This window comes from Danio rerio, chromosome 17 (assembly GCF_049306965.1).
Source record: "Danio rerio strain Tuebingen ecotype United States chromosome 17, GRCz12tu, whole genome shotgun sequence".
NCBI lineage: Eukaryota > Metazoa > Chordata > Actinopteri > Cypriniformes > Danionidae > Danio > Danio rerio.
The window spans coordinates 56857245-56884124 of NC_133192.1; the positions used below are offsets into that span (position 1 = coordinate 56857245).

Genomic DNA, 26880 nt, shown 5'->3' on the forward strand with positions numbered 1-26880 from the left:
AGTTTCACCTCTTTTTTAAGGTTTTTAGCTGCTAGTTTTAATATGCTAGTCTTAAGGATATCTGTCAATTCACATTTAAAAGATATAAACTGATAGAAACATGTCAAATGGAACACCTAAATGGATCAACGTTTTTTTTTGACGTCACCTCATACTTCAGTTTCTCATCAAATCTTGATCGATCAAACGCTCTCTAGTATCTGACATGCCCCACCCCCTTTATCTCATTGGCTTTTCATTTGATGCACATGAGCTCAACCATACTCATTGGCAGAGCTGTGATAAAAATAAAACGCTATTGGCTGATTATTAAAAGGGGAGGAGCTAATTTATGCCCTGCCCATTCTTCATGTTTCAGTGGAGATTACGTCAAACTTTGAATAAAACAGCATATTTTAAAGCACTTCACAGGAGTTTTAGTGTGACACCTTTATGACAGTTTCATTGATGATTATAATACAAAGTTAAATCACTTTTGCATCCTTTAAGGCCTTAAAAAGTCTTAAATTCATATGATTGTAGCATTAAGTTTTGTGAGGAGTTGTTTACTTGTGTTTCATTTTGAAGAGAATCGAAGGTGTAATTCCTGTTATACAGGTACACTTGAAGTCAGAATTATTCGCCCCCTGTTTATTTTTTTCCCCGATTTCTGTTTAACTGAGAGCTGATTTTTTTTCAACACATGTCTAAACATAATAGTTTTACTAACTCATTTCAAATGACTGATTTCTTTTATCTTTGTCATGATGACAGTAAATAATATTTGACTAGATATTTTTCAAGACACTAGCATTCAGCTTAAAGTGCCATTTAAAGGCTGATTTAATTAGGCTAATAATATTGAACTTAAAATGGTGTTTAAAAAATTAAAAACTGCTTAATTCTAGCCGAAATAAAACAAGACTTTCTCCAGAAGAAAAAATATTATCAGACATACTGTGAAAATTTCCTCATCCTCATTTCCACATCATCAATCAAAAATATTCACATGAGGGCTAATAATTCAGACTTCTACTGAACATGGTCAAAAAATAACAACATATATGGTAGATCCCAATCTAGAACAAGAGTTGTCGATCATTCATGGAGATCAGAATCTCGTGCTCATTTCTGATCCAGACGTACTCTGTTTTCAGGTGACGGTGGAGTTTGCGGACGAGCCCAGTCTGGCGTTCATCTGTGCGGAGGTGGACTGTAAAGTGGTGCACGAGTTCATCGGCGGCTACATCTTCCTGTCCACTCGAGCCAAGGACCAGAACGAGTCTCTGGACGAGGAGATGTTCTACAAGCTGACCAGCGGCTGGGTTTAATCCACTTTGCTTTCTCCTTAAACCATTGCTCCGTCATAATGGTTTGAAAACTGAAGCTTTTTATTGTTTTTTAAATTCTGTTCATGCGCATGAACGCATCGATAACACTAGCAGAACAGCGAGTCCACTGCTCTGAGTCAAAGAGCGTTTTTTTTTTTTTTTTCCTGCTTCCCTCCAGAAATGATTGGGTTGTAGAGATGAAGCAATAGTAGCTGATGGTCACACACACACACATATATATATATGACCTTTCACCCTCGGTAGAAATATGCCAGCTTTCTGCACCGCCAGTTATTTATTTGTGACTAATTTCCGTTGCGTCTCTTTTGGGTAATTGTTGAATGTCGCGGTGCTCGTTTGTGCCTATTAATCTTCTATGTTAAATATATCACGCTCATGTGATGACACTAGCGAAGGAGCTGTTACACTCGCTTTAAAGGGATGGTTATCTAAAAAAGTTAAATTTTCTTACTGTTGATTTACTCACCCTCAGGCCATCCAAGACGTTGGTGACCTTCTTTGTTTAGTAGAAGATGTTGAGATGAATTTGCGGTACTTAGTGGTTCTTATAATAGCAGTGATGGGTTATTTAGATTAAAAATGATGTCCTGATGACACACTGAGGTCTTGTAAACTGAAACAATCAGTCCATGTAAGAAATTGATCATTATTTACAATACTATTATCTTTATTCCTCAGTAGTGTTGTCAAAAGTATTAAATTCAGTACCAGTTAATACTTAAATTTAAAAAACAAACATACAAACGAGTCTAAAATGACACACTGAGGTCTTGTGAAGCAAATCGATTGGTCAGTGTAACAAATTGATCATTATTTGGAATATTATTAGCTTTAATCCACAATAGTGTTGTCAAAAGTATCGAATTCGGTACCAGTCGATACAAAAATGTTATAAATTAACATACAAGCGAGTCTAAAATGAGACCTGATGACACACTGAGGTCTTGTGAAAAGCAAAACAATCAGTCTAGTTAAGTAATTGATCATTATTTACATTATTATTAGGTTTAATCCACAGCAGTGTTGTCAAAAGTATCAAATTCGGTACCAATCTGTTCTGGAATTTAAAAAATAAACACATACAAACGAGTCCAAAATGATTTCCATGGCTTCTGTTTACACACTGAGGTCTTGTGAAGCAAAACAGTTGGTCTGTGTAAGAAATTAATCATTATTTACAATATTATTAGCTTTAATCCTCAGTAGTTTTGTCAAAAGTATCAAATTCGGTACTAGTCGATACTAAAATTTTAAAAATAAACATACAAGCGAGTCTAAAATGAGACCTGATGACACACTGAGGTCTTGTGAAACAAAACAATCAGTCCATGTAAGTAACTGATCATTATTACAATATTATTAGCTTTAACCACTGTAGTGTTGTCAAAAGTATCGAATTCGGTACCAATCTGTTCTGAAATTTTAAAAATAAACACATACAAACGAGTCCAAAATGATTTCCATGGCTCTTGATAACACACTGAGGTCTTATAAAGAAAATATTGGTCCATGTAAAAATGTATCATTATTTTCAATATTATTAGCTTTAATCCTCAGTAGTGTTGTCAAAAGTATCAAATTCGGTACTAGTCGATACTGAAATTTAAAAAATAAACATACAAGCGAGTCTAAAATGAGACCTGATGACACACTGAGGTCTTGTGAAACAAAACAATCAGTCCATGTAAGTATCTGATCATTATTACAATATTATTAGCTTTAACCACTGTAGTGTTGTCAAAAGTATCAAATTCGGTAACAATCGGTACTGGAATTAAAAAAACGAAGAAAAAAAAAATGTGAAAACGCTAACATTTTACCACTAATTTCTAATCACAGTCATTTATGTTGAACACCATGTCCAATCATTGCTGTTTAAAAACCTGCTCAATATGCTAGCGGGAAATGCACGTTTTAAAATTTCAGTACCGATTTGTACCAAAATCAATTCCTTTGACAACACTAATCCATAGATTGGTCAAACAGTTATAAACTGATGTGCGAAAGTTGTCCGAATCTATCAACAAACTAATTTCTATCAACTAATTGCGTCACTTGACCTCCCATTCAAATGTGCACCCTCGCACATTTGTCATCAAAGCAAACTGGACTACAATAGGACTACATTCACATATGCGCCAAAAAAACAAACTGTGGGTTAAAGGTAATAATATTGTGCAAAGTATCAAATTCGGTGGCAATCGGTACTAAAATTCAAAAAAATAAACATATAAATGAGACCAAAATGAGTCTAGATGATCTAGATGAGGTATTGGGAAGCGCAATAATCGGTCTGTGTCAGACATTGATCATTATTTACAATGTTATTAGCTTTAATCCATAGTAGTGTTGTCAAAAGTATCGAATTCGGTGCCAATTGGTACTGAAATTAAAAAAATAAACGCTTACAAAAGAGTTCAGAATAAGTCTAATGACACACTGAGGTCTTGTGAAGCGAAATAGTCGGTCTGTATAAGAAATTGATCATTATTTACAATATTATCAGCTTTAATACACAGTAGTGTTGTCAAAAGCGTCGAATTCGGCATCAGTCAATACAAAAAATAAATAAATAAATAAACATACAGTACAAACCAAAACCAGAATCCAAAATGAGTTTTGTGAAGCAAAACAATTGGTCTTTACAATATTATTAGCTTTAATCCACAGTAGTGTTGTCAAAAGTATCGAATTCGATACCAATCGGTTCTAAAATTTTAAAAACAAACACATAAACACAAGCCCAAATTTATTTTCATGACTCATGATAACACACTGAGGTCTTGTAAACGGAACTATTAGTTCGTGTCAAAAGTTTATTTATCATAAGCTTTTTTCCACACTAGTGTTGTCATAAGTATCGAATTCGGTATCAAATGATATTGAAAATACAAAAATAAACATGAAAATGAGTCCAAAACGATTTTCATGGCTCCTGATGACACACTGAGGTCCTGTGAAGCGAAACGGTTAACAGTGTAAGAAATTGATCATTATTTACAATATTATGAGCGTTAATCCACAGTAGTGTTGTCAAAAGTATCGATATCTGTACCAATTGGTGCTGGAATTAAAAAAAAAATCCAATTACTTACATTTGAGCGCTGATTTCCAAACACAGTCATTTCGGTTGAGCATGTGAACCAAATGTCCAATCAGCTATGTTTAAAAACGCGCTCAAATGCTACCGGGAAATGGACGTTTTTAACATTCCGGTATCGTTTGGTACCGAAATCGATACTTTTGACAACACCAATCCATGTTATAGTCAATTTTTGGCGCATGTGAGAAGTTAATCTGATTGTAGCCTGGTTGCTTTATATTTTTCAACAAACTGCATCACCTGACTTCCCGTCCAAACGTGCACTCTCGTGCATTTGTCACTAGACTACAGTTGGACTACACTCACATATGAGCCCAAAACTTGACCAGACTTGTGCCATGGCTATCGATTTGGACTCGTTTGTATGTGTTTATTTTGAATCTAAAAAACAGTCACCATCCACTGCGATTATATTAATCACCACAAATTCAGATTAAAATCTTCTTGAATGTTCTACTGAAGAACGTAAGTGCCATCTTGGGTGACCTGAGGGTGAGTAAATTAACAGTAAATGTTCATGTTTGTGTGAACTAACCCTTTAACGATGCTGCTTGTGTATGACTGAAGATCACACTGATGATATCTTCCGTCAGAAAGCCAATCAGATTGCTCATTTCGAAGCACTTCTTGCGTACGGTGAGTTTCTGCATCGATAAGCTGTAGTTTGAAGTACATTTAATGACAATTTTTACACTACGATGAAGGAGAGTCGCAACACTTATTTGTAGCCAACAAGCAGCTTGCCATGAAGGACGTTTCTAAAACTGATTCGGCTCAATGTAGGACGATGTTTCTTTATTATTATTCTTATCTTCATATGAAGTCTGTCGTTTTATTCGTCACTCGTTATCGTGAACCAGTATAGTATTATTCAGAAGCGTTTCTTTAATATGCACCAGCGATAGGTCACAGATCATGCCGTTTCCTTTTTATTGGATGTGTTTCTTGACAGAATGAAGGAAGGCTGAATGAAGTATTAGATTTTTTTGTATCTAATGTAAAAACTACCAAAAAAAAAACTACTTAAAAAAAAACAGGTTTTAAAAGAGATAAATTGTACAGATATTTTGTTGCTGCTTTTTTTCTGTCGTTTTTTGGAAGTGTATTTTTTTCCAGAAGAGAAGGGGAAAAAGCCATTTTTTTTTTGACATTTGATGATTTGGTCCATGCCGATCTTAAGGACTTTAGAAGTATATATATATATATTATCACATATGAAGAAGTGAAGTAAAATCATGCAGGTTAGGGCTATCACTTCATGTCTGCAGTAAAAGTGCTCTATTGTTTTTAGTTTTCTAAAAGGAACACATTTTTGGGGGGTATGCTCATTTTACAACTTCCCCCGAGTTAAACACCGTAATTTAAAATCATTTCTGAATCCTTTTAGATGATCTCCACATCTGGCGGTATAGCACTTTTAGCTTAGCTTAGCATACCTCATTGAATCAGATTAGACCATTAGCATCTTGCTCAGTTTTTGCAAAAATAATTTCTGATTTAAATCGTGGCTCTTCTGTAGTTGGGTCGTGTAATAAGTCCGACAGGAAAATTAAAAGTTGCTATTTTCAAGGTCACTGTGTAATTTCATTGCGCCTGTTGTAGGGTTGTCACAGTACTGGAATTCAGTACCAATCGATACTGAAATGTTCAAAACTTCCATTTCCTTGAATATTTGAGCGCGTTCTTGCCATTGTGCTCAACAGAAATGACCGTGATTGGCCGTGAAGGTCATCAGTTCAACGAACTCCCCTCTGTTTACTGAGTGTAAACCCAGATACAGGGATACTGGAGTGTTTTAAAGCCGTGATTCATCAGTGGATCGCTCGTATGTCAGCTTAAAGACAAACCAGTGTCCCTGTATCTGTGTTTACACTGAGTAAACAGCGTTGAGTTTGGTGAACTGATGACCTTCACGGCCAATCACAGTCATTTCTGTTGAGCACAGTGGGAAGAATGCACTCAAATATTCCAGGAAATGGACGTTTTGAACATTTCAGTATGGATTGGTACCGAATTCCAGTATCGTGACAACCCTAGCCATCTGTAGTCATGGTATGGCAGCACAGTTTGTTGGGTAACGCTTTAGAATAACTAAAGTGTTATAACTAGTTAACAGATAGTTATTCTAAAGTGTTACCCAATAAACTTTGCTGCCGTACCATGACTACAGCTGGCTAGGGTTGTCACGATACTGGAATTCAGTACCAATCCATACTGAAATGTTCAAAACGTCCATTTCCTGGAATATTTGAGCGCATTCTTGCCATTGTGCTCAACAGAAATGACTGATTGGCCGTGAAGGTCATCGGTTCACCGAAGTCACCGCTGTTTACTGAGTGTAAACACAGATACAGGGACACTGGAGCGTTTTAAAGCCGTGATTCATCAGTGGATCGCTCGTATGTCAGCTTGAAGACAAACCAGCTGATCGAAGTGACTTTGAAACGCTCCAGTGTCCCTGTATCTGTGTTTACACTGAGCAAACAGCGGTGAGTTCGGTGAACTGATGACCTTCACGGCCAATCACAGTCATTTCTGTTGAGCACTGTTTAAGAATGTGCTTCAATGTTCGCAGGAAATGGACATTTTTAAAATTTTAGTATGGATTAGTACCAAATTCCAGTATCGTGACAACCCTAGCCAGCTGTAGTCATGGTTTGTAGATTATTACGCCAGAATGAAAGTATAGTTTCTAGCCATTTAAGTACGGTGTCCGAGAGAGCCTAACATGCTGCAATTTAAGAAAGCACATGCAATTACAAAAAACACCAGCAAATAAAGAGACGATGTTCATCAGTTTGCCAGCACACGTGTTGCACATTCCCACAACACAAACAACTGAAGAAAAGCGCAGCATTTACTCACAACATTTGCAAAAATCCAAAAACATGACAGACCCTGCTGAGATATGGATGTGTTATTACGCCGTGTAATCAGGAGATTAAAATAAACGAGAATCAACTCGCCTTGCAAAGACCACCAATCACTCCACTGAGCAGCAGTCACGGCATAATCCATATCTCAGCAGGGTCCGTCTTGGTTTTGGGGTCCCCTTGAAACGTTTCCGTTGTGTTACGTGGATATTTGCATGTGTTGTGAGTAAATGCTGCGTGTTTCTTCAGTTGTTTGTGTTGTGAGGATTTGCAACACATATGCTGTAAAATTGATGAAGACCGTTTCTTTATTTGCAGGTGTTTTTTGTACTTGCATGTGCTTTCCTAAATTGCTGCGCGTTAAGCTTTCTCGGTCACTGTATAAAAGCTTAGGAAATATACGCTCTTCATTTTCCGTTAGTCTTAGTAGAGGATGTAACGACAGAAGCATCACGCTCCTAAATAACTATTAGAAATCTTTGGTCATTTTTTGAGTGAGATGCTAATGGTCTAATCCGATTCAATGAGTTATGCTAAGCTAAGCTAAAAGTGCTCACGTCAGACTTAAAGATTGGCTGAACTTATTCAAAGCATGTTAAAACTCTGGGAACACTGTAGAGTCGACCTTTTCCTCCTAAAAAAGTGTCTCTTTAATAGATGATCATCCACACTGGTGTGTTTCCTAAAGCCGTGTGTCAAACACTAATGAAGAGCAGCCGGGTCTCGTTCTGTGCCTTTCATTGCTCGTCACTTCATGTCAGTATTGCCTAATGTTTCCCATATGAAGGTGGTTTCAGAGCCAGAAATGAAGACTTTTTTGTTTTGTTTTGTTTGTTTGGTTTCGTTTTCTCAGATGCCAGCAGTGCTTTGCATGGCCTGCTGTTTTAAGACTGTACAAATGCCATTTACCTGATAAATAAATGAATAAAATCATTTTTATTTAAAATCTTAATGTGATTGTAGATCATGGCTTTATTTCTCTTTTGCACTGGCAAGTCTTCGCCATAAGGAGGCAGTCTTGAAAAACAAATGTGTTATGGCTTGTGTCCGTGGTTTACTTTCCATTACACTTCTATAGTATTTGGAAAAAACACTACTCTGCCTGACGAAAGTCTTGTTGCCTATCCAAGTTTTAGGAACAATTATAATAACTTGATTTATAGTTGATGATTTGGTATCAGAAGTGGCGTATATAAAAGGTAAAGGCCTCTAGATGACGCTTATTTGAGCTCAATAAAATCTGATCATGCCTTGATTATTAATGATTTGATTAGGACAGTAAGATCTGACTCTGCTCAGACTAAAGTCTCATCACTGAACAGAAATAATGTCCAGTATAGAATATAAAGTCCTGCTGCAGTGGAGACAGAATGAATATTGTGTCTGACTCCATCATGAGCTTGGAGGACTGCATCCATACATCTCTGACATGACTCAAATCACTGATTAATAAAGTCATCTGGAATGAAGAAGAAAGCGTTCAGCAGGACTCCCAGAGCTCATCAAGACTCTTTGTGTTCATCTTCAACACCTCCTTCTTCATCTTAACCCCGGACATGCTCAATAATGTTCATATCTGGTGACTGGGCTGGCCAATCCTGAAGCTGCTTGACCTTCTTTGCTTTCAGGAGCTTTGATGTGGAGGCTGAAGTATGAGGAGCGCTATCCTGCTGGAGAATTGTCCCTCTCCTGTGGTTTGTAATGTAATGGGCAGCACAACGGTCTTGATACCTCAGGCTGTTGATGTTGATCATCCACTCTGCAGATCTCTCACACGCCCCCATACTGAAGACCCTGTACTGTTGCCCATCTTAAGACTTGTTTGCAGAAAGAATGGGACAGAATGACACCTGAAACACTTCATCACTTGGTGTCTTCAGTCCCTAAACGTCTTCTAAGTGTTGTGAAAAGGAACGGCAACATTACAACGTGCTAAATACTTTAGTGCTCCAACTTTTTTTAAATGTGTTGCAAGAACCAAAACTGGAATGTGTTTATTTAGAAAAAAATAAATAAATAAAAATGATGAGGAACACCTTTAATGTTTGTTGTATTGTCTTCAATTAAATACAAGTCAACTTAAATTTTTAAATTAATACTCTGTTTTTTAATTTATTTATTTATTTATTATTAATGTTTTATTATTATTATTATTATTTAGCATTTCCCGTACTGTCCCAACTTTTTCTGATTTGGGGATGTAAAAAAAGTGATGTTGTTATGATTGACAGCTTCTGGGATTTGGTCTGCCGCTTCAGGTCATCCATGATCACGTGTTCGTCTGCTGGTGCACTATAGAGGAAAAAGCAAGAGCTTCCCTGCATAAAAAAATGCAAGAAATGAACTTGCAGTGCTGGAAATCCCACATAAGCTCTGGAGGAAATTGTGTAAATGGACAAAGATGTTGTTTCTTGAAAGCATTGAAGTGTTTTTGGGTTATTTTTCATCAAAGCGTCTGCATTACAGACCCAAACTAAATACTTTATACTGTTTTGTTTAATATAGGCACAAACAAACAAATAACATTCATTTTCTTGTCGGCTTAGTCCCTTTATTAATCCGGGGTCGCCACTGCGGAATGAACCGCCAATTTATCCAGCAAGTTTTTACGCAGCGGATGCCCTTCCAGCCGCAACCCATCTCTGGAAAACATCCACACACACATTCAGACACACACACTCATACACTACGGACAATTTAGCCTACCCAATTCACCTGTACCGCATGTCTTTGGGCTGTGGGGGAAACCGGAGCACCCGGTGGAAACCCACGCGAATGCAGGGAGAACATGCAAACTCCACACAGAAAAGCAAACTGAGCCGAGGTTCGAACCAGCGACCTTCTTGCTGTGAGATGACAGCACTACCTACTGCGTAACTGCTTCGCCATCAAACAAATAACAACAATAGACAAAACAATAAAAGCAATAAAAATTCAAAACAATGAAAGCTGTTTGTGGAAAGGTTGTTTGTTGTGGAAAGAAGAAGACAGGGTTGGCATTAAGGTAAGTGACAATTTTTATTATTCTTTTCGGTGTGTCAGCGACAGCTCTCAATATGCTGGTTGTCGCTCAGCTCTCTCTCTCTCTCTCGCTCTCGCTCGCTCCCTTAAGAAGGTGTCTCTCTGGCCCAATCGCTAAAGGTGTTATTAATTATTTCTGATTGGGCTACTGACCAGCCGCCGGTGTCTCCACTCGCTCTCCAACTTTCTGGGTGTTCGGCCACGCTCTCCCTACCACACTGTTTTTTTTTTGTTTTTGTTTTTTCTCTCTCCATAAATGTTGTCCTGTTTATGTATTTGTTTGTTTGACAGCTACTAAAATGTCATTGTGTAACAATAGTTTATATGTCAGAAATATCACAATTCAGCTGAAGAATCATTTAAGATTAAATTACTCTATTTAAGTTCACTCTTTGGCCCTCAAAATCTCTTTAATTATAAATATTTACAGTACTTAGCTTATTTTTTTACTCAGTAAACTGTGCAGTATGAAATATATAATATAGGGAAAAAAATTATTTGGTTACTGTGATTGATCAAGTTTTGGACAAAAGTAAAGTACTGTAAGTACAGTTAAGTGCAAATTTAAGTACAGTATATCTCTGAGATGTACTGTACTTCCCCAGCAGGCACACAACGCCATAAGGTAAATATTAAGATAACATTTGTATATTTCTTCGGTGTAATGCAAAACTTTTACAGTTTTTATCTTTGCTATTATTATTTTATATATTTGGGCCTTTCATGGTTGTTGTATAGCAGGGGTGGCCTACCCTGTTCCTGGAGAGCCACCTTGCTGCAGAGTTCAGTTGCTACCCATATCAAACACACCTGAACCAATTAATTAGGACCTGAACACCACGTGATAATTACAGGCAGGGGTGTTTGATATGGGTTGCAACTGAAATCTGCAGGAAGGTGGCTCTCCAGGAACAGGGCTGGCCACCCCTGATGTATAGTCTATTCATGGAAAGTGTCCGAGTATAAAAAGTAGTGAAGAAGGTGGATATGGAGCCAGATCAGTCTCAAAAATAATACATTTACAAAATAAATTTAAAACGTTTAATACGTTCACAACGAAATTAACATTTACACAATCCAATTATTTAATTCAAAATACAATTTCAACATTCAAAAATATGCAAGTCCAATTTGTGAGTTCAAAACACAATTTAAAAACACAACTTCAATTGGTGAATTCAAAACAATTTCAAAATTCACAAATCCAATTCGTAATTTGAAAACATGATTCGTAAATTTAAAACATGATGCAAAAATACACAACTTCAATTCATGAATTTAAAACACAATTTAAAAATACAAAACTCCAATTCGTAAACTCAAAACACGATTCAGAGATACACAAATACAATTCGTAAAACTCAAAACACGATTCAGAGATACACAAATACAATTTGTAAAACTCAAAACACGATTCAGAGATACACAAATACAATTCGTAAAACTCAAAACACGATTCAGAGATACACAAATACAATTCGTAAAACTCAAAACACGATTCAGAGATACACAAATACAATTCGTAAACTCAAAACACGATTTAGATATAGACAAAAACAATTCGTAAACTCAAAACACGATTCAGAGATACACAAATACAATTCGTAAAACTCAAAACACGATTCAGAGATACACAAATACAATTCGTAAAACTCAAAACACGATTCAGAGATACACAAATACAATTCGTAAAACTCAAAACACGATTCAGAGATACACAAATACAATTCGTAAAACTCAAAACACGATTTAGATATAGACAAAAACAATTCGTAAACTCAAAACACGATTCAGAGATACACAAATACAATTCGTAAAACTCAAAACACGATTCAGAGATACACAAATACAATTCGTAAAACTCAAAACACGATTCAGAGATACACAAATACAATTCGTAAAACTCAAAACACGATTCAGAGATACACAAATACAATTCGTAAAACTCAAAACACGATTCAGAGATACACAAATACAATTCGTAAAACTCAAAACACGATTTAGATATAGACAAAAACAATTCGTAAACTCAAAACACGATTCAGAGATACACTAATACACTTCGTAAACTCAAAACATGATTTCAAAAGACTCAACTTCATAAATTCAAAATACGATATAAGTGAAATTCATTTTTACTTTTGTCTTCACAAATTGTGCTTACAAACTGACATTAGATTTTGTAAATTATTTTTGTAAATGTATTATTTTTGAGACTGATCTGACTCCATAGTAAAGCTCAAGCTCGTGTGTGTGTGTATTTAATGCGAATCCAATGGGAACTGCAGCAGATCTCCACGTCACTTACACACTCGAGTGACGGATTCTAAACACACGGTGCACACTAACGAGGGAACACACACTCACTCATTCTCTCAACTCACACTGCAGTTCCAGAGAACAGCGCGCGTTCAAAACTTCCAACACGACTGACTGCAGATGGAAGAGACCACACAGACGGACCACGAGACGAAACAGCCGTGAAAGGTAGGACATAACCGCCAGAAATACGCTTCTCGTGATGTGTTCGAGCAAGTCTGGAGGTTTTGGGAAACTCTAGGGTCTGATAAGTTTTTCCTGTCAGCGTTTGTCGCGAGTATCGATCGCTCGTGACAGAAAACCGCATCAGTGACATCAGAAACAAACACAACTCTAATTGTGTTTGGCGACAAACGCGACGCTCTTTCACTTTCCTTTAAAAGGGCTTTAGGGATCCTCAGAAGTGAACATTAGCGTGATAGACACTACTGCAGTGTATGTGTTGATATTACAGCACGACCACTACTTTTATTTGGAGATAACCAAGTATTGAGGTAAAGTCGGGTTCATATTTGCACATTCAGACTTTCATTCATTCATTGTCTTGTCGGCTTAGTTCCTTTATTAATCCGGGGTCGCCACAGCGGAATGATCCGCCAACTTATCCAGCAAGTTTTTTACGCAGCGAATGCCCTTCCAGCCGCAACCCATCTCTGGAAAACATTCAGACTTTCACCTCAATAATAACATTTCAGAAAAGTATTGTAAATTCTATATATTAGCAGCCAGTGACTATATCAACATCTTCAGTCAAATAAATAGTGCTAATGTTGTTTTCAAGTCATACCTACATGCGATTTCAGACTCAATATTCAAAGTACCATGGTAAACAATATAGGGAGCATTTCACGAATGAATTTGCGAATGGAAAACAAATAATATCTCAGTATCAGATTTTAGGGATCCTCAGAAGTGAACATTAGTATTATACACTCTACTGCAGTATGTTTATTGATATTAGAGCACAACCACTACTTTCATTTGGAGATATTAGAGTATTTGAGGTAAAGTCGCACATTTTTTTCTCCTTAATAATGTACTATCAGAAAAGTATCGTGAATTCTATATATTAGCAGCCAGTGACAGAGGTAAAGTTGGTTTTATATTCGCATATTCGAACTTTCCCTTTAATGATATCATTTCATAAAAGTACTATTTGCAAGCTCTAAATAGCTAAATCATATTAGAAGCAAATGACTATCAAAGTAAAACATTGTTCACAGTCAAATAAACAGTGTTAATGTTGTTTTTAAGTCACACTTGCATGCTAATTCCGATCGAATATTCAAAGTAACATAGTAAACAATATATAGACTGCTAAATGAACGAATGTGCGAATATAAAACCAACTTTACCTCTATGCCAGTGACTATATCAACGTACAACATTGTTCACTGTCAAATAAATAGCGCTAATGTTGTTTTTAAGTCAAACCTCCATGCAATTTCAGACCCAATATTCAAAGTACCATGGTAAACAATATAGGGAGCATTTCACAAGTTGCCACTGAACGAATGTGTGAATTTAAAACCAACCTTACCTCAGTTTCAGACTTTAGGGATCCTCAGAAGTGAACATTAACAGGATAACTTACACACTATTGCAGTATGTTTATTGATGTTAAAGCACAACTGCAGTTTTTATTTGGAGATAATACAGTATTGAGGTAAATTTGGTTTTATATTAGCACATTCACACTTTCTCCTTATTAATGTACTATCATAAAAGTCTTTGTAAATTCTAAATAGTGAAATCATACTAGCTACCAGTGACTATATCAACGTACAGCATTGTTCACAGTCAAATAAATAGCGCGAATGTTGTTTTCAAGTCATAAGTCAAGCAAGCAATACAGATACTGCGCTCGCTGCCTGTAATGTTAATTTACATTATGCTAGCTCACTATCCTCGTCCCATTCTTAATTTTGATTTAATAAAATGTCCAAGAAAAACAGCGAAAATGGACCTCATTAAGTCTCAACCTTTATTACAGCTCGTGACGGACATTTCCCAAAGAGGGCATGACAAAACTCTTACCTGAGACGGTGTGTGGGGGCTCAGATGGCGCGCAGTTTTGATCGATGACTCTCGCTTGTTTATTAATGCCTGTGACAGCGGTGACGTAATTTTCACAGTAGAATGTCGCTGTTTGATTCGTACTCGTAATCAGGACTTTGTGTTCGAGGTGAAACTGTATTTCGTGTTTGTACAGTACACCCATCGTAAATTCATCAGTCATATACAAACAGACAAAGAAAATGTCGTATCTGTGTCTGTTCTAATCGCAGATTTTGGAATTGTACCCTTGTAAAATTACCAGTACGTTCTGTTTTCCTTTACGATTTTATAATTACGGATGCGTGCATTTTATTTACGCATGAAATATTCATGACAGTGATTTTATTCCATACTTTACCGATAAATTTGAAAAAAGCGCTGTTCGCACAGGCGAGGATGCTACGGAATTTTTCCGTAAAAGAGCATTCACACATCCATTGCAAAATACCGGTAAATTCTGACATCATTCACCAGAAATGAGCTCTAAACGGCTGCGCTTGTGTTTGTAAACATTTGACTACATCACAAACTCTGTGGATGGATCAGTATTGTGAACAACTTAGATGAAAACACATATTTCGCATGTCGAGATGTACATGATGTGTGTGTGTGCAGGCACTCACAGGCTGTTTCACGGGCACACGCAAAGCTTGAAGGTAAACAAACAGCGGCTTATCATAAGCATCTTATCGATAATTATTTACACAGTTGGCATTAAGATGAACATATAAACGTGATCTGACTAACTTCTAGCAGCTAAATGTGTCTGGGAAAATATTTAAAGGCTTTTATTCTCATAAACAGCGCGGACGTGAACGCGTCTGACTGTTCTGATTGGCTAATGTAGACGTCTCACGTCAGCACGTTCTAGACGTGCACGCGCTCTTTCCGTCAATCTTCCTTCTGCGTTCACACAGCGCAGCATTACGGCATATAACCGGTAATAGCCCCTTTCACACATACAGACCTTGTTGCATGTGTGAACAGGTCCTTTTTGAAAATACCGGTAAATTCGTTCTGGCTATTTTCCGGAAAGAGAAGTTGTAACATTACCGGCAATTTGCCGGAATGCTGCGCTGTGTGAATGCAGAAGGAAGATTCCCGTAATAAGCGCGTGCACGTCTAGAACGTGCTGACGTGAGACGTCTGCTTTAGCCAATCACAACAGTCAGACGCATTTACGTCCGCGCGGTTTATGAGGATAAAAACCTTTGAATATTTTTCCAGACACATTTAGCTGCTAGAAGTTAGTCAGATCACGTTTATATGTTCTTCTTAATGCCAACTGTGTAAATAATCATCGATGAGATGCTTATGACAAGCCGTTGTTTGTTTACCTTCAAGCTTTGCGTGCGCCTATGAGCGCCAGCACACGCACATATTATGAACATCTCGACATGAGAAAGTGATCCTGCGAAAGTTGTTCACAATATTGATCATCCACAGAGTCTGTAATTTAGGCAAATGTTTACAAATATAAGCGCAGCCGTTTAAAGCTCATTTGTGGTAAATGATGTCAGAAATTACCGGTATTTTGGAATCGATGTGTGAATGCTCTTTTCCGGAAAATTTCCGTTACGTCCTCGCCTGTGTGAACAGCGCTTTTTTGAATATACCGGTAAAGTCGTTCCAAAAAATTTTCCGGATATTTAACGGTATCACTGTGTGAAAGGGGCTAATGTTACTACTTCTCTTTCCGGAAAATAGCCAGAACGAATTTACCGGTATTTTAAAAAAGGGGCCTGTTTACACATACACAACTTTCCGGCAGATTACCGGTAATTTTCCAGAAAGGTCTGTATGTGTGAAAGGGGCTTCTGACTTATTAGATTGAAACGCTGCTTTATTCGCAACAATTTCTATGCGATATTCCAGTTTTGTGCTTAAATTCAATTAACATCCTGGAATGGAGGCACAGCTAGTGTATAACTCACACACTGCTTTAAAGTGCTGGAGTTTGCTCGTTTTTCCCCCCTTTCACGTGGCTCCTCATGCTTCCCGTCCTGATTTAGGGTTTATGAGGGGGATTGTTCAGGAACTCCGGTCTAAATATAATGAAGTTCACATCAGCCTTTGGTGAATCATGACTGTCTGTTGGGTTGTGGGTGATAATTCTCACTTACTGCTGAATCACCAGCCCAAACGGACAGCGCTTGTATTTATGAAGCAGCTGAAAGTGGTTTCTGCCCGTCTGAAGGGTTTTCTGTTCTCTCGGATGTTTCCGTTTATCCTGGGATGCCACATAAGTACAATGTGTGAGCGCACAACATTAATATTGCAGGAATTATATCAGCGTAAATTGACCTAATGTGACGTTTATATGGTGTTTGCTATAAGGCTTTAATGAAGTAGTTAAAAAAATGAAGCAGGGAGAAACCAAAGAGGAATTTCTGAGGGAGAGAAAATTATCAAAACAAAACTATTGATATTCGTGAAAAGATTTATAATAAACATACCTTTCATTCGTTTTCTTTTCGGCGTAGTCCCTTTATTAATCTGGGGTCGCCACCGCGGAATGAACCGCCAACTTATCCAGCATTTGTTTTACGCAGCGGATGCCCTTCTAGCTGCAACCCTTCACTGGGAAACATCCATACACACTCACTCACACATACATACTGACAATTTAGCCTACCCAATTCCCTTATAGCGCATGTCTTAGGACTGTGGGGGAAACCGGAGGACACCAACGCCAACATGGGAAAAACATGCAAACTCCACACAGAAATGCCAACTGACCCAGCCGAAGCTGTAACCAGTGACCTTATTGCTGTGAGACGACAGCGCTACCCACTGCGCCACCATGCAGCCTCTTAATTTATATCATGAATTAAAATTTTAAGATGTATTTTGTTACTTGATTAACATTAACTTCCTATACTGGATACCTGCATAGACAGCTGACAGAATAACCAAAATATTTATTTTAAATCTAATATATAGGATTATTATTTTAATATTAACTTAAGGTAATATCTCATAGTGGGTATTTTAAGTGGATAATTCACTCCAAAACAAGTACTATAGTAATTGATTCTGAATAAATACTATAATGCATCGTTCCCCAACCACCGGGCACCGGTCTGTGGATCAATTGGTACCGGGCCGCACAAGACCTCGTTAATTATTTCCAATTTTTGTCTCTATTTTGGTTATTATTAAGGTGGCTTGAAAAGCCAACATACTGTTATCTCACTTAAACTTATTCTTCTTCTTCTACTGAGACTAATTTTAAAGTGTATCTCCTTCTAACCCTTTCAAGCTTCATATTTCAAACTTTCGTCAAACCTTCAAACTGGTCCGACTCGGGTTGCTATATCTTTTCCTACTGATCCGACTTTCGGTTTTCAGAAAAACGAACCGGAAAATTCCCAAAATTCCCATTGACTTAACATTGGGTCAAATTTTGTGACCTAATAACTCTGCATCGGAATGTCACACAAACTTAAGAAAGGCCTCATCTAACTCAGACTAGCCAGCAGCCAACCACCGATGACCTTTAAACTTACTAGCCACTCCCTAGCAACCACTTATGGCACCTTAGCAACTGTCCCATAGACTTCCATTGTAAAAGACTGCCATTGACTTAACATTGAGTCAACCTTTGTGAGCTCATAACTCTGCATCAGACTGTCCTACAGACTAGAGTCAGGCCTCATTCAACTCAGTCTAGCCAGCAGCCAATCACTGATGACCTTTAGACTTACTAGCCACTCCCTAGCAACCAATTTCAGCACCCTAGCAACTGTTCCATAGACTATGACTAGCTATTCTAACACATGCTAATAGTTTTAACATGCTACTGACATGCTAATCTTGATAGAAACATGCTAGTCATGCTAACATCATGCTAATTCATGGTAACAACATGCTAATTCATGCTAGAAACAAGCTGATTCATGCTAGAAACATGCTAACAACATGCTAATTCATGGTAGAGTCATGCTAATATGCTAGTTCATGCTAGAATCATACTAGTAACATACTAATTCATGCTAGAATCATGCTAATAACATGATAATTCATGCTAGAATCATACTAGTAACATACTAATTCATGCTAGAATCATGCTAATAACATGGTAATTCATGCTAGAATCATACTAGTAACATACTAATTCATGCTAGAATCATGCTAATAACATGGTAATTCATGCTAGAATCATACTAACATGCTATTTACACTTTAAAACCACTTCAAACTTTCAGACTCTGCTTTTCAAGCCACCACAAAGTTTGTTCTCAAACTTCAATATCTTGTTTTGTTTATATTAATATATTTGTTGTGTTACTATAGCAACTATAGAATCACCACAACAGATTAAATCAAGTACTTTGTATGGTACTTCGTATGGTTCAAAAACACTGTAGTATTTACTCTAAATTACTATGGTATTTTCTTCAAATAAAGCTGGTGGATAGGAAAAAATATGTGTATACTACATTAGAATTATGTATTGACTACATTGTTTCCTGTAGGATTTTGTCCAGCTGTGGCGGCAGACTCTGTTGGCCATTTTACACAGATCTACCACTACATGGCGTTATTTCATTGACAGATGTCGTGGGCGCAGTATTAAGTCGGGATCGCATTCATGTAATAGTCTACGAGCATGTCAATCTCTGCTTTAGCGCCGATGTCCTCTGTTCGTGCACAAAACGTCTTGCGCGCCCTCAAACATACGCTGCTCAAGTGCAGATTTTCTTGTGCGCCCTCAAATAAACGCTGCTGAAGTGTGATTTAGTGCGTTTATGTAGTGAGTGTCTCCCAGCATTTATTAGATTTGCTAACTGCTCACCAGGCCGACTTTAGTAATTCATTTGCTAATTCATACTAGAATCGTGTTAATTACATGCTAATTCATGCTAGAATCATACTAGTAACATGCTAATACATGCTAGAATCATGCTAACAACATGATAATTTATGCTAGTAACATGCTAATTCATGCTAGAACCATACTAGTAACATGCTAAATCATGCTAGAATCGTGCTAGTAACATGCTAATTCATGCTAGAACCATACTAGTAACATGCTAAATCATGCTTGAATCGTGCTAGTAACATGCTAATTCATGCTAAAATTGTGCTAGTAACATGCTAATACATGCTAGAATCATGCTAACAACAGGATAATTTATGCTAGTAACATGCTAATTCATGCTAGAATCGTGCTAGTAACATGCTAATTCATGCTAGAATCATACTAGTAACATGCTAATACATGCTAGAATCATGCTAACAACATAATTTATGCTAGTAACATGCTAATTCATGCTAGAACCATACTAGTAACATGCTAATTCATGCTAGAACCATACTAGTAACATGCTAATTCATGCTAGAATCATGCTAACAACTTGCTAATTCATGCTAGTAACATGCTAAATCATGCTAGAATTGTGGTAGTAACATGCTAATTCATGCTAGAATCGTGCTAGTAACATGCTAATTCATGCTAGAATTGTGCTAGTAACATGATAATTCGTGCTAGAATCATGCTAACAACATGCTAATTTATAACAGGCTAACAACATGCTAATTTATGCTAGTAACATGCTAATTTATGCTAGAATCATGCTAGTAACATGCTAATTAGAGGACCACGGAGCTGCTCACCAGGCCGACTTTAGAAATACAGTTTCAGCACTCGAGGTGAAAACTTAATGTTTCTTTCTTCTGTTAAACACAAAAGAAGATATTTTGAAGAAAGCTGAAAACCTGTAACCTCTGACTTCCAGAGTATTTGTTTTTTCTACTGTGGAAGTCTGCATTCTTCAAAATATCTTCTTCTGTGTTCAACAGAAGAAAGAAGCTTTCTAAAGGTTTTAAACCTCATGAGAGAGTAAACGCTGAGGTCATTATAAATATTCCACTAAGTAAATACTCCATCATCTGTTCTTCCTGAATCAGTGTTATGGGTCAGTTGTTTGCTTTGAGTTGTTAAGGACGTACAGTATAGTTTTGTCAGCCTCAGGCATTAGAGAGTGTTTTCCGTCCTCGCTCGTCATATTTTCCACTCTGTGGTGTAAAAAACAATCCTCACAGCCCTCCGTTTGCTGAAGAGACTCAGACAGTGCTTGGGTTTCCCTGGTCTGCAGTAGTTTTGTGGAGCATCTTGATTTATGATGGTTTGTAGGCAGGGCTTGACATTAATTCTTTAATCACCGGCCACTGTGGCTAGTAGTTTTCCAATGTTACTAGCCACTCTGCATTTTTACTAGCCATAATTTTGTTGTTGGGAAAATATATTTTATATGCATAAATTTGACTAAAATTACTTGATTTAAATTTTATGTCCACATGCGTCCTCGTTCATTTCACTTTTTGTTTGTCGTGTATGAGCTTGTTTAATGAGCATGAGCAAATGGGTTGTGGTTTCATAGTGTTATATTGCAATTAGTTTTTATTTCACATGACTTTTCAGAGCTCAAAGATAACGATTTACCAAATATATATATATATATATATATATATATATATATATATATATATATATATATATATATATAAATATAATTATATATATATCAGGGCTCGAAATTAACCTTTTTGCTTGGTAGCACCGGTGCTCCTAACTTTAAAAATTTAGGCGCATCAGCCAAAATTTAGTCGCACCCATCAATTATGAGCACCGTTACTACAAGTTTTATACAAACATATTTATTGCATTTGAAATCAACACTAATCAAACTAACAAGCAAAAAAAATAATACATATATTAATACATATATGCAAGCGTAAGGAAAATATGTCTTAACGAAATCCCGTTATCACAAGAAAATACATTTTTATAACAGAACTGAGTGACCAAAGCATACATGGAGCGCTCACCGGCCCTGCTTGAATGAATCTGTTAACGGTATAACTGTGCTGTTCTCACAAGTGCTGTCTTATATTGCATTGATGCTTTTGACTCATACTGTACCTTATCATATGCATACATGTTAATAGCAATACCGTTTTTTTATGAGTAGCGTTAGTTTACTCAGTGCGATGGTGTACGTGGTGTTAAATTGGACATATTTGCACGGCGGACAGCATCTGGCGATTATATGAAGCATTAAACAGAAGCTCTCGTGCTAGATGTGGCAAACAGTTACCTGAAAACTCCATCTCTCAGACTTTTCATAGCGAACTTGAAGCCAATGGAAGTCTTCTACTCTTGGAAAAGTGTAGATGGTGGATTAACATTCAGCGCATGATCACTACTAACATGTGTCATTATTTGTAACTAGATGTCTTCTAAAACTAAATCTGTCAGTGTCATTTTCATTCTCATCTTCAGCGCTTGACAATTTTTCGCGGTAGTAGCTCTCTCATTGTCATCCGAAACCAGAAGGCGCTGAGTGATTGACAGCTGATATTAACCAATCATTCGCGTTCAGTGCTAGAGCAGTGGTGGGCCAATAAGAAGAGCGCGACGGCGGGGCAAGCATTACGGACTTGTCTTTGTTTACTGCAGCAAGTCGACATGACAACTGTTTGAAACCATTCCTGAGCGCTGCGTTTCGCGTTTCAAGTGCAGACAAAGAGCTTAGAGATGCATTCTGCGTGAATGTCTCCCGAATCCGCGCATGTGGTGAACATTTTGCAGTAAAAACTGGTCGCACACAACAATTTTAAGCACTCGCAGAAATGCTCCCTAATATATTTTAAGGTCGCATAAATAAAATTTCGGGCGCATATGCAACCAAAATGGTCGCAATTTGAGCCCTGTATATATATATACACTAATATATAATATATTATATAATATATATAATATATATATACTATTTATAATTATAAATATATAATATATGTATACTATACTTTTTATTTAACAAAACATTTCTTAAAAAAAGAAAGAAAAGCAATTGACTTTTAAAAAATAATTATTGTCACGTATTAAAAATATGCACAGTAATCTGTCGTGGCTAAAGATCTCTCGGATCACCAGTTACCTGTACATAAATGGAGAGTTCATCTCCCCTTGAAGCAATGTCGTAAAAAACGATAATTAAACCTTTTTAACAAAAATAAAAGCAAATAAAACCGTAAGCAAATGAAAGCAGGTGAAACATACCGTGTTTGATGATGAAAGGATGATCACATGCACACGGTTAACTTTAGGCCAATTAATAATCTGTTTAAAGTGAAAGAAACCGCTGCTGCTTACAAAAGGACACAGTTTGAGCACTTGAAAGCAGCAGGACTGTGGGTGCATGTTCATCACTTTTTGTCTAGTCTATTTGAAAGAGAGCCGATCATAGTTGCGTTTCCAGACCCTGTTCGAGACACGGTTGCCTCACGAAAAGGAAACGAGAGCGCGCACGCGTTTTAAGCAGTCGCGCGCACGCGTTTTAGGAAGATGCGCGCATCACATCAGCTGTTAGCGCAAGTGATCATCATCCTCTCATTCGGTATTCACTTGCTTTCCTCTGCTCGCGTGATCACAATTATTCTACTTCTCGAGTCTAAGATCACGTTTGCACGCATATTGGGTCATCCTTATATTGTCGAACGCTGCTTTTAAGAAAACGACAATTTAAAAATTGTTTTCAACCAGCCAAAGTGGCTAGTGGGAGTGTCTGTCTAACCCGCCAAAGCTGAAATCTACCCGCATTTGGCGGGTGTTAATGTAAAGCCCTGTTTGTATGTACTCCAATTTAAAAGTTTTGATTCAGTAGCTGTGTTTCCATCCAAAGATGTGAACTAGATTTATTTAAAACAGGAATAGCACATAAAAGACGTAAAAAACAAAGCAGCGTTTTTCGTTCATTCAGTCATTAAGGCTCTCAAAGCATGCGTCCGTGACCGACACGCGACCTCTGGTGGACAGTAGCAGACTCCGAAATGAGAAGCAGATTCAGAGTTCCACATGAGGTGGTTATTAATTAGCAAATAATATAATTATTATGAATGTAAACATTAGGGGAGCAGGTTACATTGTAACCCCGTGTCCTAACAACACAATACGGGATAAGCAGTTTGGCTGTTGGCTCCTAACGAAACCCGACAGAAATGTAAATACAGCCATTCAGAATCACAGAATAGTGCACTCACTGCACTCCAGCGAAATAGTAAGGTTTATAATCTAATAAATACACATTAAACCTCTTTAACATGATTAAACGTAGATGCTGAATCACTGATATGTGTTTTGAGTTGGGCATGCAATACCTAGTTCAACCACTGGGTGTCAAACTTACATACTGCACCTTTCTGAGACTGAAATAGATATCTGACAAATGTCTGGGTTCATCAGTCACTAACAGAGAGTGAAATAACTTCAGAAGTCTTTCCGTATCTTCAGTATCTCTAACACAGGTTACAGGTTTTTAAGGGGGATTGCAGTATTAATCACAGGTTTGTCAGGGCTCGAAATTAACTTTCTTACTTGGTAGCACTGGTGCTCCCAACCTGAAACATTTAGGAGCACCAGAAAAAATTTAGGAGCACCCACCAAAAATTAATGATATTGACAAGTTGTATATTAAGGGATTTATTGTATTTGAAAACAGCATCATTTGGGACTAACAAAACCCAGAAACAATTATCTAACTAATGCTGTGATGATTTAATATTTGTGCAATATTTCCAAAATTAATGTTGAATAATTATAAAATATTAATGATGACGATGATGACAATAATACTAACAATGAATTATATTTCTCATCATTATGCTGCCTTGAATGTGCTTTAATGTAAGTTATCTGCTATATAAAGTCCTGCTGTTACTCTATGGAAAATAAATTGATGGTTTGCATCAAACACAAATAAAGCATTGCAGTAAGAAATATTTATTTTGTACTGCTGTTTTTATATGCATGTCAATTTAATAAATACTGGCCTATTTCTGCTACAAAACAAACAAAATATTATAATAAATCATTCGATTCGATGCTGATAGGTGCAAAGCAGTCATCAGTAATTAAATAGAAAAATAATATACACCTCAAGAAAGAACGGACAAAAGAAAGGAGAAAAATTCTCACTTTTAAAAGTTTTGGTTTCGGTTCTTGTCGTTGTAATGCTCAGCCTCGTTACGCGCTGAATTTCATTTTTCTGTGTTTGTGAAAAAGCATGCGAGTCAGCCAATATGAGGGGGGCAGAGCAGGATTCTCCCAATAACCACCGTCGCAATACTGTTCCTTGTTATAACCCGCATCAGTTTAAACTCAGTAAAGGCAAGCTTCTTTGGCGATGGTGTTTTAGCGGACATTTGCGCTGTTGCAGCCTGATCTCACGAGGAAACGTATGAAAAAGTTACGAATTGCCGTGAGATTGTGTTGGCTGAACACGCAGCGCATGCAACGCATCGATATTCAGTGTACTTTTCACTCTTCAGCAGTTTGCATTCCCCACGGTCACAAAAGCTCACACAAGTGGTGCTCGCTGCAGAGCCATCCAAAAGCTCCCTCCCTGTCATCTGACAGCGGAAAGTCTTGAGTGATTGACAGCTAATATGAACCAATATAGCGTCAGGGAAGAGCTATTCAGCACGTTTTTAGAAAAAAAAAAAACAGGTCGCACTCCAACCTAAATATTCAGTCGCACGAATGCTCCCAATATATATTATGAGGTCGCATAGCTTAAATTTCGGGCGCATATTTGACCAAAATGGTCGCTATTTCGAGCCCTGTTTGTGGTTTAAGTAAGATTGCAGCCTAGAAACCAGTGTAGTGTTGTATGGACAGGGATGTGTTTGTGTGTGTTAAGTGTGTGCAATAAGCCAGATCGCTTTCACATCAAGTGGAAAAAACAGCAACATGTATTTCTGAAAGCCATTTGTCTGTCATTTAGCTGAGACGAGAGCGTGTGAAGGAGACAATAGCGGCATTGACCTTTTTGATAACAAATAAAACCCTTGCCTTGGGCTCCGCTGTTTGCTAACAGGAGCTTTGTGCGTTTTCTTCGCCATTGTGACTTTTAACTGCGAGTCTTTGTTCTGATGGCGGATTTGGCCGCGTCCCATATGCCACTGCACACTGCGGCTGCTGACAGCAGGAGTTTGTGTTTCCTCAGGCTGTTGTGTGTGTGTGTGAGAGACACTTAATTGAGGTTTTTATATATATAATATATTAGTGCTGGACAATACTGGGAAAACACGTGATGTTGCTGTTAAGTATTGTGGTGTTTTTTGCTATTTAATATTTCCTTGCGCTCAAAAATGATTTTTGTTCAAGCTACTTATTTAAAATATGCTGAGACAACAAAATTCTTACGTTTTTTTGGGGACAACTTAATTGTTTTATGTTCTATTCACTCAAATTTGTAAACACTAGGGATGCCACAGTTCTCAATATAATATTGAACCATACGGTACGACCTCCACGGTTCAATATGTGCTGGTGAATTGCGGTTTTCTCTGTTTTCCTCCGCATCAAAGCTCCTGAAAGCAAAGAAGGTCAAGCTGCTCCAGGATTGGCCAGCCCCGTCACCAGATATGAACATTATTGAGCATGTCTGGGCAAAGATGAAGGAGGAGGCGTTGAAGATGAACACAAAGAGTCTTGATGAGCTCTGGGAGTCCTGCTGAAGGCTTTCTTCTTCATTCCAGATGACTTTATTGATCAGTGATGCGAGTCATGTCAGAGATGTATGGATGCAGTCCTTCAAGCTCATGATGGAGTCAGACACAATATTCATTCTGTCTCCACTGCAGCAGGACTTTATATTCTATACTGGACATTATTTCTGTTCAGTGATGAGACTTTAGTCTGAGCAGAGTCAGATCTTACTGTCCTAATCAAATCATTAATAATCAAGACATGATCAGATTTTATTGTGCTCAAATAAGCGTCATCTAGAGGCCTTTACCTTTCATATAGGACACTTCTGATACCAAATAATCAACTAGAAGTCAAGTTATTATTATTGTTCCTGTGTATATTTTCATATATTCATTCTTGTCTCATTTTTTTTGCAATATCATCTCAGTTTTAGATAGGGATGCACCGAATATTCGGCAACCGAAATTATTAAAAAAATTTATGAATAAGTAATATATTTATATTTAATATATTTATATTTATAAATATATATTTATATTAAGTAATATATGTAATATATATATCATTATTTATTTGCCGAACAATGAAGTTTTTTAATGACGCAATCAAATAGTAACCCGCATAGAGTGAGAGGCGCGCGCTTTATGCAAAAGCTGTCAGCGCACGATTTAGTCA

General features: G+C 37.3%; 2 protein-coding genes and 1 long non-coding RNA gene across 6 annotated transcripts in view; 2 read left to right on the forward strand and 1 right to left on the reverse strand.

Annotated features, from left to right (window-relative positions):
* Positions 1–5490, forward strand: part of fermt2 (FERM domain containing kindlin 2) — a 95537-nt gene extending 90047 nt beyond the window's left edge. For 3 of the 4 annotated variants that reach the window (XM_005158915.6, XM_005158916.6, XM_005158917.6), the window contains one exon: positions 1137–5490. In XM_005158915.6, the coding sequence (XP_005158972.1) occupies positions 1137–1310 (174 nt within the window). In that variant the 3' untranslated portion in view covers positions 1311–5490. 4 annotated transcript variants of the gene reach the window in all.
* Positions 1–26880, reverse strand: part of LOC103909099 (uncharacterized) — a 502230-nt gene that overhangs the window by 257047 nt on the left and 218303 nt on the right. The gene's annotated exons all lie outside the window — the stretch shown is intronic.
* Positions 12654–26880, forward strand: part of stxbp6 (syntaxin binding protein 6 (amisyn)) — a 54643-nt gene continuing 40416 nt past the window's right edge. Inside the window, 1 exon segment of the mRNA NM_001002063.1 lies at positions 12654–12815. The gene's annotated coding sequence lies outside the window, so the exon portion shown is untranslated.